This window comes from Tenebrio molitor, chromosome 7 (genome assembly GCF_963966145.1).
Source record: "Tenebrio molitor chromosome 7, icTenMoli1.1, whole genome shotgun sequence".
Lineage (NCBI taxonomy): Eukaryota > Metazoa > Arthropoda > Insecta > Coleoptera > Tenebrionidae > Tenebrio > Tenebrio molitor.
Window position 1 is genome coordinate 9,737,458 of NC_091052.1, and position 22,114 is coordinate 9,759,571.

The 22,114-nt window shown below is 35.9% G+C and overlaps 4 protein-coding genes across 4 annotated transcripts; 2 read left to right on the plus strand and 2 right to left on the minus strand.

Moving 5' to 3' along the window:
- Positions 1–712: 712 nt before the first annotated feature.
- On the minus strand, positions 713–4,180 carry LOC138134930 (uncharacterized). Its single transcript, XM_069053527.1, has 4 exons — positions 3,830–4,180; positions 3,317–3,525; positions 2,454–2,567; positions 713–2,382 (listed from the first exon to the last, which is right to left on the minus strand). Exons 1-4 carry the CDS (start codon positions 3,956–3,958, stop codon positions 2,229–2,231), a joined length of 606 nt encoding a protein of 201 aa, XP_068909628.1. The 5' UTR covers positions 3,959–4,180; the 3' UTR covers positions 713–2,228.
- A 2,545-nt stretch (positions 4,181–6,725) lies between these two features.
- LOC138134929 (uncharacterized) lies at positions 6,726–9,160 on the plus strand. Its single transcript, XM_069053526.1, has 3 exons — positions 6,726–7,364; positions 7,897–8,236; positions 8,433–9,160. Exons 1-3 carry the CDS (start codon positions 6,818–6,820, stop codon positions 8,839–8,841), a joined length of 1,296 nt encoding a protein of 431 aa, XP_068909627.1. The 5' UTR covers positions 6,726–6,817; the 3' UTR covers positions 8,842–9,160.
- Positions 9,161–12,147: 2,987 nt separating this feature from the next.
- On the minus strand, positions 12,148–12,916 carry LOC138135046 (piercer of microtubule wall 1 protein). The gene is made up of 2 exons (XM_069053684.1): positions 12,616–12,916; positions 12,148–12,558 (listed from the first exon to the last, which is right to left on the minus strand). The coding sequence occupies exons 1-2, from the start codon at positions 12,789–12,791 to the stop codon at positions 12,426–12,428; spliced, it is 309 nt and encodes a 102-aa protein (XP_068909785.1). The 5' UTR covers positions 12,792–12,916; the 3' UTR covers positions 12,148–12,425.
- A 2,003-nt stretch (positions 12,917–14,919) lies between these two features.
- LOC138135625 (organic cation transporter protein-like) lies at positions 14,920–17,496 on the plus strand. Its single transcript, XM_069054403.1, has 7 exons — positions 14,920–15,209; positions 15,746–15,953; positions 16,004–16,110; positions 16,161–16,315; positions 16,363–16,983; positions 17,034–17,212; positions 17,264–17,496. Exons 1-7 carry the CDS (start codon positions 15,061–15,063, stop codon positions 17,411–17,413), a joined length of 1,569 nt encoding a protein of 522 aa, XP_068910504.1. The 5' UTR covers positions 14,920–15,060; the 3' UTR covers positions 17,414–17,496.
- The last annotated feature ends 4,618 nt before the right edge of the window (positions 17,497–22,114 follow it).

The window sequence follows — 22,114 nt, forward strand, 5'->3', positions numbered from 1 at the left end:
GTGAACAATTTTTTTATAAACATCACTAAATAAGATACCAGTCAATGTTTTGATTCGCATTTATTTATGATAACAAAAAGCTGCACAAGTTTAAAAAATCTTTTCCGACTTAATGTGTAAACATTTATATCTTTAAATTATTAAATGCAACGGAGAAAAAAATCGCTAAATCTATCATGAAAGAACTGACCTCTTAATATTTTTCTTGAAATGTGCTGTTATGAATACAACATTTCACAATGACAACGCGTACTGAAGAAAAAAGTTTCTGAGAGCCAAGTTCCGACTGGATTGATTTTTTAAACCCCCTTTTGTGGCATTTTATCAAATCAAGTTTATAATAAAACTAATCTGGTTTTCAAATCATTGGAAAGTTATTTCAAAATTTCAACAATTGATGATGAATTTACTTAAGCTCTATGTGGTACCTTTTGTGCTTAGTTCTTGTTATTTTCTGTGAGTGTTTTTAATAAAATGATATGTCGACAAAAAGTGAGGAAAAGGAGCAGGAGAGATTAGCCCTTGGCATGTAGAATAAATATTGTTATCGTAATATTTTTTCCTGAAAAGACTTCTAAAAACAAACGAAAATCTGGCGTTTCGCTTGTCTTATGAAGCCAAAGAATTCAATTGATATCCGATAAATATTTATCATCGTTCAAATAGTTTACGGCCTAATTTGCTAAAAAACGGGAAGTACTAAAAAAGTTAATTGAACTGTTTTATCTTTATTTTTACAAATTTTTTTTTCGCCGAAATGTACAAATTCAAATTAGTAGAGTACAAAAATGTTATTTTACCCATTTCCTCGAATTCCTTCAAGAATATCAATTATTAATACGTTGTAACTTATGAATAATGTAGATAGATTGATATTCCTGTTTACAAAATGTTAATACATGGCCTGATTGCAACGTCTGAATATTGCACATTGATCTTGCAACTCGGGATGAGTTTATATTAAATGTACATAACTCTACGTCTACACAATTTGATCTCGTTCCAGTCCAGGAACAATATTCAAACATTATTATTTCCTACCTTATCAGTCCATAACATGAATTCTAATTTTTTCCCCTTTCTTATTGCCCCATTTTATTGTTTTACTCTATTCATGTCCCATGTATATTGCAATATCTGTACTATTAGTCGCTTTATTCTCTCTCCTTTATTTTTATGTGGTGCTTCATTCCGTCCCTTTTCCATTTTTATATCAACTAACAGTAGCAATCACATCAAGATTATTTCTTGTAGGTTTAATCCATCCCATTAATCCGATCTGAATTTCTCGCTCAATAAACAAACTGATAAATCGCTCTGTGAGAATTTATTTTCCATCCCATCTAGTTACATGCAAGTAATAAAAACGCTCATCCGGCGAGACTCACTACTTGCATTATTGATGGTGGTTAAAATTTCCACGCGACTTAATTAACCAAATGTAAGACTCCTTCCAGACGTTTTGTAGGAGACAGCTCTAAAGCCGTTCGTTTTTGTCTAGGGAAAACTAAAATAAAATCGCGGCCGGTCCAATTTATGTTAGGTGAAATTTTCCACGCCTTTCAATTTCTCGCTTCTCAATAAAATCCTCAAACAGACTTCGCCGAGGATAGGGTTTCATTGGAAATCTTCGTGTGACACTGTGGGAGGCACAATAGGCCCGGCGGTGGCCTGGCTGGTAAAGGTCTGAATAGGCACCCTCACTCCTAATCGGACATTTCCCACATGTCTTAAGCGGCCTTATTCCCGACAAAATCCCCATTTTCGCATTCCGTGTCCTATCGATACCCTTATGGGATACACGGGAAGCCGAATCTAAATTCGGACCAGACACATTTTACACATTTTCAGATTTCGCACAGACAACTTCATTTATTTATAACGAGTCTTACAATCTAGTCAAGAGTCCTAAACTAGGAGTTGGTGTTGTGATAGACACCCACGAGGAAGACATTGTGTTTTTTCTAAATTTCCAGACAAATATTATTATATATAAGGCAACTTGATACAGCCGCGGGTTATTCATAAAGTTTACGATGAACGAAGCTTTAAAATTTGCGTTTGATTCAAATAACATAAAACTTTATCCGGCATCTCCTAACGAAATTAAATGGAAATTTTATTCTTTGACGCACGACGTTGTGATGTAATATTTTTGTAGCTCAAAGCAAATTAAATCCTGCTCTTATTTTGCTCGGTGAAAGTGGAACGTTTTCATTGTTGCAAATTTATTCGTCCAACAAGGAGATCATGTCCAGGAGACCATCTCCATGGCAGTCTGGATAGAGGGAGGCGCAGTCCACCCCGAACTCTCCCGCTTCCTTCGCCTCCAAGTAAACGGGATCCAGCTCCGGATCCGGCTTGCCGTCACCGTAGTCTGGTCTGTAATTGAAACCTATTTGTAACAAAGTCAAAGTTTACTTCCGGCTTGTCGATAACACTTCAAGTCTTACGTTAGAGCGATGTGGAGGAGATGGCCGTACAATCCATTAGCTTCGTGGTGAAGGTTCTCCATCGCGTTCTCGCATATACTCCGCAGAAGACATGCACGTCCGTTCAAGCCGTTCCTGAAACATTTCCCGATCACACAACTAATAGCACCACTTCCACCAAGCCTACATGTGCGACATCGAACTTCAAATATTCAGTCCCAAAGCGCAAGCATTTACTTCACTTTTATGTTGCGGAGTTGCGGCATCGGTGCACGATTTTAATTTCCCACCACGCAACGAACTAAGATAAGCTTGTTAAAGTGGCCATCAAGGATTTAATGGTTGACCCTAAATTATTTCACTCGGTATTAAATTTAATGGATTGGGGAATTAGTCTAGCTGATTGCATAGCCTAGCGTTAATGATGGCAAATTTGCATCAGTCGAAAATTCTTCCACACGAAAAAGTCAAGCGGAAAATGTACAACAGTTCCGTTGATGAAATCATATTTGTACAAAGAGTTGACTGCAAATTGGTCTAATCGTTCGGCAAATATTTGTGCGTGTACACAGCCGTAAAGTCTTCAGTTAGTTGCGCAATTAGCTTTGAATTTTTTCAACCACCCCCGGCTGCAGCGCGCAAAAACTGTCTTTAATTTATCCGGCGAGTATTGAATTTGCAACTCCTCGACAACTTTAATACGAATCAAGACTCACTTGAACGGAGCCGTTCGATTGGCGGTTTCTTCACCGCACCGACTAAAATTTAACAGTAATTTGACCCGACTGGCTAATCACAATTTGAATGGAACTGCTAACTGCCGAACTTAAGATATTACAATTCGTTTGATTAGCGTTGGTTCAAGTCGCACAAGATGTACTTACCTGTCAAGAATGGCCTCGAAGCCGGCGTAAGCTAAGGACCTGTCGTTCGGAAAACTGTCGCGTTTTTTCCGCGATGCGCCAACTATCGATGGATAAATTCTGGTGTCGTTAGTGGTCTTGGGCTCGGGGTATTGAAATTGAATATTCCAACCGCAGGCCATGGATTGCCTCAGACCCAATTTAATTGGGATTGCAAAACCCAATACGATCTAAAACGAAAAAACACAAATTTTCCGTTTTTGAAATGGTGGATTCGTCAAAGCTAACAAGCAGATTGGGCGGCGATTCAAACTAGGCCAGTTGCAATTGATAGTTGCGACTGATAATCGCATCATGCTGGCAAATACGTATTAATTAATTATGCCCCTTGTCTGTTACGTTCTCTATGTTTCTCTTGACATCCACGTCAAATGAAATATAATATAGTGGGACGAGTTCAAATATCGCCACATAATTCTAGTACCAGGGAGAACGGTACCGTAAGTTTTGTGTCCTGACAGTTACAACGATTACCTTAAATGTGCCTCCGTTAGGATAATAGAGGAACCTTTTCTGGCGGTGTAAAGTTTTTTCGAAAGAGCACAATGGAAACACCGACAAAAAGATTACCAACTGGAACAAACCGAAATACTGCGGCGACATTAATTAATAACTCGACTGTTATTAATAAACATGAAATAACCACAAGCTCATGCAGCTTGGCAAAACGTGTTCGACTCCATACAAAACGCAACGCAAAACTTTTCGATGTTGAAGCCGCGAGATTTCTGAGGTCACTAACTGTTTCCCATCCAAAAAGACTCTGCAAATATTGATACTTCTCTTTAGATGTTGTCACTTCGTAAAGACTTTATTAAATACAGTCTCGGAGCGGGTCTGAGTGTTAAATAACTGATTTAAACAAATATTGAATGTGTAGTGTAATAATTTAGTGGAGATGATTCGATGATTTTATTTTGACGATGACTTTGCGTTTCGCTGTTTATCCAAAAATAATAACAAAACAACAAACAGAGAAATTTGGTGGTACCATAAAAATGTTAATATTTGTGTTTGTTAATTTATAAAAAATGTGTGGAAAATTCGAAATTTTCGGGGCTCGTGTGGGCTGGATTAATTAATTTAGTAGGTTTCGGTATCGTTTGTCCAATTTTTAATGACCCAAAAAATATTAATTACCGGCCATATTCAATTCAATACGGCGAAATAAAAATGGAAAGTAGAAAAAAATATTGAACAAATTAGGAAAAGAGTGGACCTAAAGAGGGGAGAATATGACAGGAGAGAATAAAAAATATAAAAGGAGTAAAGAGTTAAAGAAAACTGAAGTGGAAATAGAGAGAGAGAGAGAAAAAAATGAAAATGAAATGAAAATTATTAATTGAAAGAAAATAGAAGGGTAAGAATATTGGAAAGATGTAATTAAGTGTTAGATAAAAGATATGATAAAAAACCGACGAATCAAAGGAAAGCAAGGAGATGAAAAAATATTGAAAGGAAAGGGAATGGGAATATCCAAGAAGAAAAGGGGAAATACAAAGTTCCACAGTGGGCGATCCATGGAAGGTACGGTAAGATCCATGGAACAAACCGGAAAATACAGGGAAATTCAGGATAAGAAATCCAAAGAAGATACAGGAAAATAGAGATATCCGAGAAAGATAGAAAGAACTAGATCTGGAAGAGATATAAGAGGACCAACCGAAGGAGAAAGATCCGTAGAGATACAAAAACATCAAAGAGTAGGCGTTGGAAAAATGAAACCGCTTAGAACACGAATGACATTTGTTTATGTTTAATCGGGACATAATTGAACATGTTTGTTTTCATCAAGGATGCCTTTAGATGTTTGCTTCAAGAATAGGAATCGTTAAGTTATTCAATTTTGATGAACAACATTGCACAGGAAGAAAAAAAAAGAAAGATTTTTTTGGCTCTAAATTTTAGGTTAGCTGTCAACATGCTCCAATTAATCTACGCTTTAAAAAAGCACAAGAATTGACGGTTTCCAACACCTTCCCAGCCCAGGATTACATTTGAAAGCGAGATACAGAAATTGGGGCGCAACAAACGTAAAGGTAGACAAAAGATACCTATGTTTATTGTTCCTCAAAAAAAAAAAGAAAACAAGAAGGAGAAAAAGATGGACTTAAGCGCTGCAGAGATAATGAAACTATAAATCACATAATTCGAGTGGATTTAAGAACATTTATGCTATTCAGATTTTAAGAAGATAATAAGAAAAACTAAAGAATAGAGAAATTAAATTTTGTTATTTTTTTAACGTTGGACACACTGTTTGATTTCCGTCACTAACGTGCCTGACATGCGGACCTATCAAAATCAACATAACATGTTGCTGAATTTCCCGCGATGTCTAAGTAGGTATTCTTCTATTGCAAACTAGTAAAACTGACAACAATGGACTAGACATTGACGCTATTTATAACCTCAAACTTAGAAATATACAGGTGTCTCAAAATTCGCGAATTCCGAATTCAGAGCGTTGTAGTGTATCACTTCAGTAGTGCAGATGATTGTGGAAAATAATAACGTAAAACAATTTTTGAAGAATAGCTTTACTTTGGAGTAAAAATTCTTAAATTTTTGTAATTTTTCTTAAAAATGGAACGGCAACGTAGCTAGAATAGTATTTTGTCACTGTGGATATGAAGGCTGAATGTATTGAACAAAATTAAAGTGCTTATATTCTCTGAATTCGGAATTCGTCGCGAATTTTGAGACACTCTGTATAACCTAATTCAACAGACAGTTTTACTACGAAATTAAATGCAACATTTCCATGGCGTCCCATTATGCCAAAACAACGCGAATGCATTTTATAAATATTTTGTCACCATTTTCATTAAAAGAAATGGTTTTCAGAATGAGCATACATTTAAGAGGAGATAAAATTAAAATTAAAATAAGAAGAAGACTTTGGAGTAAATAAAATGGTGTCTTACGGAGACAAAAAATTGGCCGTGTAGATGTCCAGAAAATTGAAAAAAAATTAGAAGATCACACAAACGAAATTAAATTAAAGCAACATTTTGAACAAACAAAATGGTGATTTTAACAAAAGTGCTCATTTGTGTTTGTAATATTTACAATTTACATTTCCAAAAAATTTTAGTTATTCCATACTAATAGAAAATTAAATATTGCTGAATTAAAAACGTATGAAAAATTAAAATATTTTTGGTCTGGCGAGCGCTCAACGTGTTGTAACACAAATTTACAAATGACTTTTTAATTACATATATATTAGTAAAATGTTGGAATCCTTCCCGCCAACCAAAAACTCGGATTTATTTATGTTTGCATCATAATGACAAATTTTATCCATTTCGAGTCGCGTATGCGCTTTTGTAATCCCGGCATGTTAATTAAAAATACCATTCCGTAAACAAGTTTTTCGCAGAGCAATCGTCGCACCCCTTGCGACCAATCGGAGCCGTTCGAACGGAAACCAGGATAGAACTGTCAAAAGCCGTGCAAATGTCAGCAAGGTCCCGGTGCAGCTTTTCCCTCCTCGTTCTGTCGTACAGCATTATCGATTGCATTTCGCCGTCGACAAGTCAACACGTAACACTATCGGCGAAAGAAGATCAGCAGCAATCAACGACAACGGTAACAAACGCATTTACTTTGAGCGACGACAATACCACCACGCCCTCGTGGCTGGCTGAGGCTCTCAAAGATATCGCTTATTACTTGCGAGCGCACAAATTCAATGAGTACGACCGGAGATACGAGCCCGATGCAAAGTTGGCTCGCAGGGAGTATTACAAGGGATTTCCCCGACCACCCTTGCGATCGCTACACTGGGAGGTGCACAAATACTGCGAACAATCTCTAGTCGAATGCGCGAACTACTTAAGAAAGAGAATAAGGCACGCCGGAATGAAAAGAGTTGACGATACGGCAGTTGTCATTCATGAACAACAATGGGACTTCGCGAACAACTCGAAACAAATAGAAATTGTCGATAACGACTGCAGGAAAATGAAAGAGGTAGACGACGTACAAGCCAATCCGTTCGAAGGTAAGGACGTGCGCGAGAACACCAACCGCACTGTCTGGGGCGCTTCTTAAAACAGGGAACTTGTAACTGAAACTTCAACAAGAACTCCCAACAATACGGAGAAGTGGGTATAAATTTGAGAAGCACACCATTTTGCACGAATTAACTGATGACATCAAAGAAAAAATTTCAAAACTCGCCAAATACAGAGAAAGTTTAATTTTACTTCTTTGGTCGATTGATAATTAGAGCTTTGAGGTGGTAAAGCTGCTGCTAGAAGGATTTTTATTATATTCTAGGCATGCTCGGTGAAGTGGCGTTCAAGCCTAATTATTAATCCATCATTACAGATAGTTTCATATAAAAATTATTCTAAGGTAAGGTAAAAGCGCTATTTATATTATATGAGGTAATGAAGTTGCGAAGTATCGAAGTTATGATGAATCGGGGTTTTCTTGGCGGCCACCCATCCAAACATTGACTGCTCCCGATGTTGCTTCACCTCACTACAATAATTGTTAGAGAAATATGACAAAGATGTTTGATTGTCCAGGTCCTTTGGAGAGGTTCCAGTGGCGCACCACTGCCAGCTACTTCCTGTGTTTGTTCACGATGCGCTCCGACCCCGCCTTGGAGCATCTCTCTGACAGATGCGACAATTTCGCCAATTGTCTGGACCCCGATCTGGGTCCGAATAACGAGGATCATCGCGCCGATGATGCAGTCCCTTACGCGTGTGCCCTTCACAGCTTCTGTCCGGATCCCTGCTGCCCCATGAAGCACCTGACTAGGCCGGAAAACTGCTGGAACACGCCAGATAACCCCTGCTTCGAAGCTAATCCTGCGGGTCAGCGAGAATGTGTCGTGAATCGTTCCCAGAATACGGACCTAACGTAGGTACTTAACCAATTACCGCCAACAACATCGTGCGGGTCCTCACACCATCTGATTTTTAAATCGCGTTTCTCACTTAAATCAGGAAAAGTGTCGACGCGGCTCGTCGTATTTCACACCGGAAGCAAAAATATCTGGCACCGGTGAAAAATATCGTGGGTCGCTTTTACGAATTTTTCCAAATTTCGTTTCCAGCGACATCGTTCTGAACAGATGGAACGTGAGTTGTACGTGCGCTCGGAGGGGGTTCGAGTGGAGCTCCTTCTACGGGATATGCGTGGACGTCGATGAATGCGCCACGGGGAGTCATACCTGCGATCCAGAAAATGAAGTGTGTCTTAATTTACCTGGAGAATTCAAATGCGCCTGCAGATGGGGACACACCTACGACTCCAAAACGAAAAAATGTACACCGAGCGGGGCTCTCCTTCATCTCATCTTGCACACCGAAGAGACCGAAGAGGACAACAAGAACACGACAATGTGGGCGAAGTTTTTGCAATTATTCGCATCGGAGAAATCTTCAAGCAGGAAATTTACTTCGCGAACTAATTTAATTATTGCATCTTGTATTTTACCCTATTTTCGTTCCTCATTTACTTAATAATAAGGTATTAACATCTCGGAGAGTAATTCGATTTAGTTTGTTGTAGCTCTTGAGGTAACCCGAAATTGACAAACACCCATCCAAACAGCTGCAGCTGCTATTGAACGCCATCTCCAAACCCATTTTCATTACAAACATGTGCACCTAGCTACGCTACTATTATTACAACGTAAGCAAAGCTTGTCGCAAGTGGGAAAGACACCTCCTTCGCCCCATTATAACTGTTGTAATTATTGAAAGTAAATCTGGTCCTAACTATGCTACCGCCTGGTCTTAATTGCGTGTCAGATTGTGATAAGTCTACCCAATTCCAGCGTTGCAACAAGATGCAGCTCCCCCGCACCAGCACAATATGAAAAAATATTTTTTTATATTTTTTTTTCCAGTTCTTGTTTGGTTTTGTTGTTGCGTGCAGGTGCCCCAGTTCAGGTCGTAAATTCAACATGTTTCTGCAGAGCAATAAAATTAAGCATTTATTGGCGTGTCAGTGCTTTAATTAACGCTTCGTGTGTCTGGAGCTGAAATATATTGGAGTTTCTTGAGATTTTTGATTGTAAATCCAGGAAAATACGATCTGTTGCGGAGTTTGTAGTTCGAGGGAACAAAGAGGCGAGAAAAAAGGGAGCGAGCGGAAGTTGTATTTAACTAATATCGGATCGGAATAATTATTATGAAGTAGAAAAATGCAAAACGCGCCTCTCGACAGTCGAGTTTTAATTAAAGGAAGTCTTAGTTGCCATAAGCGTTGAGCCAAAGTTGAGAAACGTCCGAGTAAGTTTATTTGAAGCCGTAATTTTTCTTTAGAATTGAATCGTGTGTTGTTTACAGAGGGGTCGTAATGTCGATTCATTTTCAGATACAAGAAGTCTTTTATCGAGTCGAGAGTCGCGGTAAATGGGGCCCCTCAAGTTGGAAATCTTGTTCGCAAGACCGATAGAGGAGGAAGCGTTTTACCTGGATGAAAATATGAGAGTGATGAAATTTATAGGTAGTGATAGTCGACAGTGTGAGGTGTTCGTTTGTGTCCGGGATTAGAAGCGGGCGCCATTTTTGCGGGAAATTTTTAATCGATACGACATAAATCTGGGGGAATTACCGAAAATATATAAGACAATAAATCAGGGCGGGAAGGCGGCAAGGTGGGCCGTCCGAAGAGTAATTAGAGATCGATATCCCGTAAATCTTTATGGCAATATTACCGTAGGTTATGCAGCAAGGGCGTCGGTGCCCTTTCGGGGATGACCGACTGACCCTCGATCGTCTCTCTTGCTCGGATTGGGACGACATAAACGCTTCCCGACTGGAATTGAGCCAGCAGATAAAGAATTAGAGAGCCTGTCCCTAAAACCACGGCGATTCAGGTAACGGTAACTGCCACTAAAGTGTCTCATCTGCAATTCCCTCTGATAAATCACCTGGCGATAAATTTAACCCGTCGTTCTATCCACCTTAATGAACTACTTTACACACCACTGCTACCACAGAGATGGCCAGACGGTGCATTGGCTTAGACGCATCGATTACCATCCACCGGAGGTATTCTTCGACGCTTCGACAGCCACATCGGCCATCTGCATTAATTATGTGAGCACGCACCTCGCATCGCAGCTTCGACGATCATTTGCATCGTTTTGCATAAATACGCGAGACAATGCTCATCTCGGGCTTGCTTGTCAAGCTTTTACATCGGCCCGAACGACCTGCCAAAGCTCCGTTCCTGCAACGTGTCAGACGTTACACGCGATGTTGCTGTTTTGTAACGATTTTTCGTCTTTACGTGTATGGTTTAAACAATTGTGGCGTACGAAAACCAAAGAAGGTTTTAAGGTGTGCTGAAGGTGCAGAAATATAAAAGAAACGAAGAAAATCAAGAAGGTACGACCAGGGAAATTAAAAATATAAGGGAACACGAACCTTAAAAAATTTATGATATTATGATTAATGACAAAAATATAAACAAATCTGTCTTATTCTACCTATGAAGGATGAAATAGTTGTCCGAGGCGCAGCCGAGGCTTGAAAACAGGCGAGGACAAAAAACACATTAAATTTTTTAGGCGACCGCACGAACTACTTTTGAAGTAATACTCTGAGATGCACTATACAATATAAATAAATGTACTGAGGTTCCGAGAACACAGTGAAGTAACCTACTTTGTACTGATAAGCATCATCATGATATAAGCATCAACCTAAGTAGTGCTAACAAGGGAAATTAAAATAACAAATATTTGGCGTAAGACCGACCAGTACATAAAAACCATTAAAAACAACTCTATTTATTATCGCGTAATTACGTTTGTATTGTTGTGTGTACATATTATACAGGGTGTTATTGAAAGTTGTACATATATTTTAACCACGAGCTACTGGCATTATGTAGAATACGGAAAAAATATCTAAAAAATTCTATGTCAAAAAATAAAATGACGTTTATTTTTTGAGCTACAATTTTTTTGAATTGCTTTTAGTCTTCTACGTTGTCAAACAACCTCGTAGGTAAAATTTCGGCACATTTTAAAAATACACCCTGTATATCGTATTTTATAATACGTACACCAATGCGGTTTCCTCGTTTTAAAGCATTTTTCCTATAGGTTACTTCGCATTGGCGTACATTTTATAAAACATGATATACAGGGTATATTTTTAAAATGTCATTTTATTTTTTGACAGAATTTTTTAGATATTTTTTCCGAGTTCTACATAAAGCCAGTAACTCGTGGTTAAAATATCTGTGCAACTTTCAATAACACCCTGTATACACATGTTCTTACTCTTTAGCATCATAAATAAAAATAAATAAGATTAACTAAAGTAGTGAAGAACCTAAGAGATAATAATAAAAATATTTACTTTAAATTATGTTGTATCCTGTTGTATACTTTTTATTTATAACAAAAAGCTAAAGAGTTCTTTGTTGAGTACTTTGCATATCCATTAAGAAAGTTTGAAATATAAGCAGAACTTATTATTGTTTATGTGCTTCTTAATGCGTGTTGACAAGCACAGGAAGAAATGCATTTCATAACTGCAGGTGAGGTTGCACACATTACTCAGCCCAACAAAAGAAACAAGCAAGCTCGATTTCCGCCTCGCGAGGTCATGATGGATGGTGGAGGAGCAAATCTTATATCTTCAGCCCTAAGAGTCAACTAAAAGAGTTTTAAAACATATTGCATCTTGAGACAGCGTGACATAGAACTATGAACACCATCTGATGCAAAAATCAATAAATTCGAATTGAAATTGTTAAAATATAAAATGAATTGGATTGGTAATGAATAAATGATGACAGTGTACTCGTATTTTACTCATAATTTATTCAGTCGTTGTTACAATATTTAAACAAGCGCAGCGCATTATCCATAACGAAATAATATTCGAATCGAGTTTCACATAAGCTTAACAAAGTAAAGTGACATCGTCCTGATCAGTGTCAATTTCGTAAAAATGTGCAGGATACCAGCAAACCTGTTGCTGTTGAAATTCAATTATCGCCAGTCGACCGTTTATATTTTTAGATAAAATTTATAAAGGGCATAATAGACACATTAACAAATTTGGTCGGGGGTTGAAATTCAGTAGGGCGTCGAATCCAGGCCCGTATTGAGCGAGTAGTTCCTGTACATTCCCGTCTTAGCGAGGGCTTTGCTAAATTGTTGATTATTAGGAAAGAAAGACGTGGGCACTGTGTGTATCGTCGGTGGATACCTGAAAATTAATAATAAATAGTGAATTCACCCCGACCGTCTTTTTTTATTTATTTACCTTCCGTAATCGCTAGAAGTGGTCCTATAAAAAGGATGTTCCGGCGGCCTCCGCTGAATCCCATATCCATAAAACCAAGAAGGATATTCAAATCTTTTCGGTAGTTTGCAAGTACGGTAAAAGTCCGAGGTTTTGAGGACGGCTATGTGGCCGCCTTCCGAATTCCCGCAATCCATCTTGGAAAAGCTTTAAATCCCGGGGATGTCTTCGCTTAATATGGACTCTTGCAAAATTCCATACTGTGAAATTTTCACTGACACACGTCACGGAGGTTTAGTTTATATTGAATAAACTTGCCATGGAAACGGGTGCGGCGCCATCATCAAAAATCTCGTTTTAATTATTACGTAAGACGACGTTCGGGACATTATAGGAGACGATGCTTTACACGCTTTCACTTTAAAGTAATTACGTAAACATTTAATAATTACAAAGGGAAGCTGCAAGGGGTCTCGAAACGAAAATTATTTAAAAAGGTGTTGTTTACAAAATATTCTTAAATGCTGTGCAAGCAAGGGTCCAAGGGATGAATGTTAAATTCAAACAAGTGGAAACATTCAACAAATTTTAACAGTAAAAAATGTTAATAATTATTTGAGATTTACGTGTCGTAATACGAAGTTATACAAATATTCTACAACGTTTTATTTACTGTAAATTGTTGTCGTAAAATGTGTTAATAAATGATAAATAGTTATTTTCATGTGAGTACCGCTGTCAGATCACTTTTCAGGTATGAGGCCGAAATTTGAAGCACGAGGCGTCAGCCAAGTGCTGCAAAACAGGCCGACAGCGCACGAATATTGAATATGTTTCGTGTTCGTTCAAGCAGTCTTAAAAAACATCAATTTATTGTAAATTTTGAGGTTATCTTTGACAGATGTCAAGTTAGGTATATAACCGGGAAAGTTTATATAAACTAGGCAAAAATGAATAGGGAATTCCAAAATTTGTCTTGGAAAGCAAAATAATTGCCCCAATCGTCCCACGTATTCTTAAACACTAGATAAATTTTAAATGTTGCAAGTACTTGAAACATTACATTTAATGTAATGTATTATATTTCTATCACGTTTCGTTGCAAATTTTACACTGTATTTATAAAAAATTCAAAAATGGAAAAAATCCCTATTTATTTTTGCCTAGTTTATTTAGTTATGTACCACTTTCCCGGTTATATATCCCAGGAAACGAACACGAAAATTAATATCACATTAACCATGGTAGGTTGAAAACATTTTTTACTTCTGTCACCATACTAGTTTACCACACTAGTGCAGTAAAGCATGTCATTTTAACATTGGAATGAGTTTTATCAAATTTGACATTACGAATTGATACTAGATAAATTTGAGTGTGAACAGAGCAAAATTTGATCGATATTATTTTACATATTCAGTAGAAAGACATTTCAGAAAGTAGATTAAAAGATAAGAAGAAGTAAAATGTAATCTAGGATGGCTGAGTTGAATTGGATTAAAAATTTAAAGACGTACTCGGCTACAATGGGTCCTAGGCGCAACTATTTTACATAAAATTCATCAAGAGAGCAAGATGAATCCAACGAGTCGAAAATAATTCCTGTATCTCGAATAATATACGAAGTCCTGTGCCAATCCTTATGTTAAAGCTAAGATAAAAACCATTCTTGCCTTGATTAAAAAATAAATACGCTAAACATTTTTGACAGGATTCAAAGCATAATTCGTTCTATTTTGATTTTTAATTGTTGTATTGGCCACATCGACTTTCTTTAAATTTAATCCAGTCTAAAATATTGTCCAAAAGAATTGAATACTTGTGTTCTCTAGCGCCATCTTCCTTTCAGTAGTAAATATTTAAACCAGAGAATAAGGTTTGCCAACGGACTGTTTCACAGGATTTTATTCTAGGATCGGGTTGATCCTAGCTCCTGCAAATACCAGAACTGTGCATTTTCAGTGGGTTCAAGAGATGACGCTGCCTTAAAGTGTGTTAGATTTATTTTCCTTGTAAAAATACGATAGGAAGTCCTAACAATTTATAATTTTGTACCAGACAATAAATGTATGTTCATCAAATTCTATACTGGTATAAAAATTAGGTCTTAGATAAAGTATCGCAAGATCTCGACATTGTTTCGGAGTACTCACAAGGTGGCACTGGATTGAAAAATAATTAATTAAAAATAGCAACACAGAATAAATATTTAAAATGTAATGTACAAAATACATATGTTACTGTATAAATAAAAAGGATTAAATAAAATTGTCATAAATCTCTGTTATAAAATTATTGTTAAAGAAGAGAATGAAAAAGCGGACACTGTCAAGGTTCGGAACAGTGCAATTCACATTCTCGTCGCGACTAGTTCTAATTTAAACACGACAGTGTTATAAATGTGTGCCAAACTCGTCCGATAAAACACCGAATGTGATAAATGCATTTGTTTGTTGTCTTAATAAAATGGAAAAGTTGCACCTGGACAAAATATTAACGTCGGCGGGGAGTTGGGGACAATTTCAAACACGTGTCTACGTTCCTCTTTGTTGTGTTATTATTTTCTCAGTTTTCCAAACGAGTTATATTTTCGTAGCACGAGATACGAAATACAGGTAGATTACAACAAAAGCAATTTTCTTCTCAATTTACTAACACCCAAATTAAGTATAAAAATGTCTGTAAATGTCGTGTAACAAGTACAGAGTGATCAACAAGAAAACAAATCAAGAGTGCTACCTAATCTTTTGTTTTATCGAAACGTCTCTCCTAGCTTAATCATACACATATGTATACTTGCTATACACAGTCGTTTTATTGGTTGCCTACCTTTCAAAAAAATATACAGGGTTATTCACGTAAGATGACTAAGTAAAAATGCAGCCCAAACTACATTTTACAAAGCATACATTATGTTTTGGTATTTAAAAATTAAATCAGGAATCCAAGTAGATATTTTATTAGTTTGAAAGGTATATCTGTCTAAATTCATGAGGTATTATGATTTATTATAAATTTATAAAGTAGCGTTTGTCTACGCCCATGCATTATTGAACGCTTATTTGCACGCTACGACGTGACCGATAATTTGCAACGCCTGCTCTGATTTGTTTCCTTTTTGATCACCGTGTATAATTTTTGTTATTTATAGATGCAAAATCAATCAATGCGAAAATGAACCGGACAAATATTACCAGGAATGGTTGCAAAATGCAGTTCCTTTTAACGAGGACACTCCGAGTCGATGTCTTCATTATCAGTCACAAAACAACGACACTTGCTTTGATTTCTTCAAAAATGAAACGCGCACATGCCACGAGTTTATTTTTGAAAAAAATCAAACAACTATTGTACAGGATGTAAAATCTATTTTTGTACAAGTACCGAGTACTGACTCCGTAATTTTTAGTTTGGAATCACTTGCGATGAAAACTTGTGGAAACTGACTCTCGCCGGAACTATTAATGCAGGCGGCGAACTGGTGTGTCTTCCTCTGACCGGATTTTTATCAGATCGGTAAAAAAACCAACATCCTTCCATACCTACTTTGAACCAAACTATTACAGTTTCGGGAGAAAATTTACAATAATAATTGGTACATTCCTTGGTACTATTGCAGGACTGCTAAGGTCACTTTCACCATCATATTATTTTTATCTATCTTTTGAATTTCTTGATACCGCTCTAGGTTCAGGAATTTACAGCGGAGCATTCATTTTGGGTAAATACAAACAAACACATCTACAGTTGATTTTAATTCATTTTTAGCACTAGAAATAGTGGACACGAAGAGACGTAGCACAGCCAACACTATTATCTGCCTTGCTTACGCTCTTGGGCAAGTAATTCTTGGTGTAGCAGCTTGGCTATGTCCTTCGTGGCGAATCCTTCTTCGTATCTTGTACGCACCTGGCTTTTTAATTACTTTGTCCTTATGGTACGTTCCCGAATCCATAAGATGGCTTGTTTCAAAAAACAAGTTTGAAGAAGCTTGGGAAGTTTTAAATTCTACGTCAAAACAGAACGGAGTTCATCTGGAGCGAACTGTTCTGGACGAATTGTCACAATTAAGTAAAACAAGAACCCAAAGTAAAAAAGAGAATGTAGTACCGTTCACCAAAGTGTTAAAATCAAAGAAGCTTCTCCTTCGAATTATTCTCTGTTCATACACTTGGATCTGTTGTAACTTTACTTATTATGGTTTAAACATACACTCTGTGGCCCTCTCTGACGACATTTATATTAATTTCATCCTGATAAATTTGATTGAAGTTCCTGCGTATTTCTTGGCACAAGTCACCATGGATCGCTTTGGTCGCAAGAAAACACTGAGCTTTAGCTTCATTTTAGGTGGAGCGGCTTGCATTTGCGTAAATTTACTTCGCACAGGTTTAAAATTACACTTTTTTATTCATAATCATAACTACAACCTATTGCAGAATACTGGCTAGTTATTGTGATGTTCCTCTGCGGAAAATTCTTCATCACGATCTCTTACACCACTCTTTATATTTTGGCAACAGAAATGTTTCCAACCAAATCGAGACATTTCATTTTTGCAATTTGTTCAATGTGTGGACGGTTAGGAAGCATGACAGCCCCTCAAGTTCCCCTACTGGTACTAATCTTTTTTAAATTATCAGTTGAATTTTTATCGTTTGGTTTTCAGGGGAGATTGTTTAAATCCTTACCGTTAATTATTTTTTCCGTGATGGCATTCACAAGTGGTGTGTTAGCCTATTGGTTCCCCGAAACGTTGAATTCTGAACTTCCAGATGAAATCGATGAGGCTGTAAACATTGATGAAGAAAGACTCTGAGAAAATCGCTAATTAAGTAAATTATATTTGCTATAAATAAGACTGAAAATAGAAAACCGACAATAAAGAAAGTTGTTAATCGCTTTACGTTTATTTTTAGAATGAATGTAGACTCCTCGACCTTTCTCTTCTTTTATGAAATGTAATTTCTCAATTGACATAATTAATAAGGACTAATTATTTATTACATAATAATTATACCAATATAGACAATCTAAATGTTCTAGATTCTTTAACGTTTTCAAAAATAAACAAGAGTGTTTACAATAACGGTGTAAATACTAAATATTAGTTTAAATTTTAAATCTTTTATAAAAAAAAATCCTCAAAACATCGACGAAATTTTGAATCTGCATAGAACTTTAATTTGTTTTTCAATTTTCGAAAGAAGTTATAGCGAATAAGCGAATTCTTACTTCTTGGTATAGAAAGCTAAGTGGTAGCTTTTGGAATGTGGATAAAGAAAATTAAATAGCATTTTATGTCAATAATAATTTCATTGAAATCAAGTAGCGTCAATTTCCCTGAGTCATCTTGTATTAAATTCGATACATTCAGACTGAATGTTGAACATCATAGTTCAATGTTTACTTTTACATGGCATGTTACTGCAGTACTCACAGGTGGCGTTGATAAATAATTAAATTAATGACATACAAAAAAAAAGTTTGATAATTTTTAAAAAATTCAACGTACGCCAAAAATATAAAATTGTCATTTGAGATACGTTTAGTTGTAGAAGTGTAGATAAAGATGATAAAAATGATGGCTGACTTTATCAGTGAACTTACAGTCTGTTCTAATTTAAATACAAAAGTAAAATGCATGCTAGACTGCCACAACAAATAACGTGATGTGAAATATATTTCTGTACAGATATTTCTTCATGGTGTTTATTCTCTACATCGCAGGAGCTTTAATTTTCTTGAGTTTATAGTACCAGGATAGAAGTAATAGAACTGATTTATTCTCATTTTAAGTAACAGATTATTTCACTTTATAATTATATAATTATGAAGTGAAATAATCTGTAACATGGAAAATATATTCTCTGGAGTGAAATGTTATCTTCTTGGTTCCCAAAAACCCTAAATAGAAATTTAACGAAGACGTGATCACTTAGAGATAAAGTTTGTAATGTTGCCCTTGTTTACAAAGAAATCTACTTTTATAATAATCCAAAAAAAAAAAAATGAAAACAATATCCAGTTCAACACAAAATAAAATTTTTAGGACGTTTGGCATTTTATTTTAAATTGACTGTTGTGTGTAAAGCAAAAATTAGCGCCGCTTATTGTAAAAAAAATCAATAGAATCAATTTCCAACAGGAAAGCCATCTCGTGTTAAACGTTATAAATGGACAAGGTCTCTTCAATGCTACTTTCAGTGGACAAGTTTCAAGCAGCACTCACGAGGTGGAGCTATAGTGATTGATTATTATACCAGTAGAAGCATTTAAAAAACTCTATAAAGCTCTTGATTGTAGAGCACAGATATAGATAATTAAAAAAGTGCATTTTGTGGAGTTTCACAGCATTTTAGACACAGTTACTTCTAATCTGAAATTTCTCCAATAAATCCACTCAGTTACGTTGTGCAAATTCAACTGCATGATTTAAATTTATTAATTGTTTCTTCCCTAAACTGAATGGAAGAGTTGCATCTAGACTAATTATTAATTTTGGCAGGATTTCAAACACGTATCTACGAGCGTCATTATTTTTTCAGTTTTTCAGTTAAGTTATTCTAGCAAGGAACACATTTCGTGTTCAAGTAGATAATGTATCAGTTAGGACATGAATAAAATTATTACTTCGCAGCGGGGAATATAATTTTTGTAGGTGTAGAATCGAGCAATGTGATAAACAACCGGAAAAATATCGCCCGGAGTGGTTGCGGAATGCAGTTCCTTTTAACGAGGACGCGCCGAGCGGATCTCTTCATTATCAGTTTGAAAATAACGATACTTGTTTTGATTTTTTCAAATATAAAATACGCACATGTCGCCAGTTTATTTTTGAAAAAAATCAAACAACTATATACACTGTAAAATCTATTTTCTTGCAAGCACCAAATACACACTCTCTAATTTTTAGTTTGCATGAAAACTTGTGGAAACTGACACTCCCAGGTACTATCAGTGCAATGGGTGAATTGATGTATCTTATTCTAATCAGATTCTTATCAGATCGGTAAAAATCCTGCTCCCTAGTTGCGGGACAAAATTTACGATAATATTTGGTACAGTTCTCGGTACTCTACACTACAGGTCTATAGTTTGTCCAACGAGAGATTGGTTGACATAAAAATTACTAAATTCTACAGTACCTAGCACACGTAAAATTTGAAATACAGGGTGTTTTTAAAATGCTAGTATGAATTACGTTTTTAATTACCTTTAATTCAGCCTCGTACTTGACAGTTTTAACCAAAATTTAATTTATTTTTATCTCTAAAACGAAAAGACTTTTATTAGATCATTTTTTGTGTGTATGAGTTCTACTCATCCTCACCTATTACCAGTCTTTTTTGTACTAGCATTTAAAAAACACCCTGTATATCCTTCAAGCAGTAACATTTTTGCCATTATTAATGCATTCTAGTGCATTTTCTAGTTGAGTTACAAACCTACAATTTAAAATCTCTCTCTGGACGAAGTATACTAATGTCATTTTCACCTTCACATTATTTTTACCTAACTTTTGAATTACTGGATATTACGTAAGGTTAAGGAATTTACAGTAGAGCAATCATTTTGGGTAAATATAAAGATATTTTTGGAAAAATTGAATACGAGAGAGTTGACAATCAAAGTGAACTGTTATAGTCGTGATTTATTTTTAAGATTTGTGTAGACTCATCTACCTCCCAGTTTCCATGTAATTTCGAAATAGACTTAATTAGTCAGAATTAATTTCTCCCATTAAGCAGGACCGTTTTACAGATTGTTTAACGTCTTAATCGATAGGTGATAAAATATGAATGCTTGGAAAGATTTGCGGAGCGACATCTTGTGTACACTAGCCGCTTTCTGTTTATTCTTGTATTGAGCTCTCCTACCGCACTGTAGTTGCCTGCAATACGCAAAATCTATCCAATAATAAAATTGTTAACGTGATCATTGTTGGAGTTCATGGGCATAACGAACTTGATTTAATCGACCGGTGAAGGTAAGGGGAATTACAAAGTTCAATATTTATTCTCCTCTTCGTAGAATTAAACAAAATTAAAAAAAAAAAAAAACGTATTCCGGCTAACAGGTTGCTTAAGGCAGTCACAAGTTCTTAATTGAAAACATGTTTGTTTAAGAAACATTACAATAATGTTGGCACCTTGGACAGGAGTGTCGAAAAATTATATCACTTCCGAGTAATTAGTATTTTTATATGGACGACCTTATTTGAAAATGACAAACTAGGACGGCTGCATTTCTAAATGCAATGCTGACTTGAAACAATGACCTACAATTTATCAAGCTGCACATTTTTATTAATGTCTTTGGAAGTAGAGGAAACAATCACTATTTAAATTACAGAAAGAAAAACTCAACCAAGGATCTACCGCTCAGTCGCACGTCTCGTCCATAAAAATCTTAAACATAAATCTATCCAAGTTTTATTGAGGCGCAATTTTTCAATAATCTGAAGAAGTGAATAGTTGTGGCTTTGTGATGTAAAATCCCAGTTCCAAGAATTTTACTCTTACGTCGACCATAAAAAACCTGCTATCGAGATTGAACGGTTGTCTGAAGGGCATATAACGTCATATTATGTACATGTTCAATCCTGATTTGAATTTTTCTCTTAACGAAACTAAATTCTATCGAGACGACATTCTTATGTTGTGATAGCAACACTGACGCAAACAAGATTTTGGTATTATTTACATATCATGTGATAGAATATAAATTTATTCTTCGGATGGATTTGCATCATTTACTTTCAATTAGATTGTAAATAATAATTCATTTCGTCACATTCGCGTCGTCGAATAATTAGTCCAAACGCTGCGTATATTTGCAAAGCTTTCTAATTTAAAGAATTAAACGTTCGATGAATTTTTAAATTTTCCGTTAAACAATTCGTGGAATTGTTGTTGAATTGCACAGTATTAAGCAAATAGCAACAATTTTAGTACAACAACTTTTATTACATCCGGAGATTTTACACAAAATCACATAACGAACATTTTTTCGGGTGTTTGTTTCTATTGTTGTTTCTTCTTCCTCGCACTTTGCCAGTAATCATCATTTCGACCATTCAGATGACACCTTGTACTTGTAATGTCTATTATTAAGCCAGGAAAGTACTGACAAGATTCATCTGTAATTTTCTGAGTGGATTATGATATCACTTATGTAATCGAGTTATTGTTGATCTGCGCTTCGCTGTAACTTACTTAACATCATTTCGAACGAAATACCACAATGATCCTACTTTTCAAGATACTACCATTGTATGGAGTTAATTAAAGTTGTGTTTATTAGAGACGTACACTGATAATTACCATGTGCAATTTCAATCCGAATTCTATTGCTTCAATGCATAATGCATAATGCATAAAGTTGTAATTAATGTTTCCAGAATAAACTTTAAGTGTTATCATCATTATTAAAAAGTACTTAAATCTCTTTCCTTATTGGCTTTGTTCGAATGTATTCTTTCCCCAAGGTTTCTTTCCCATCGCTATATTTTAAGATC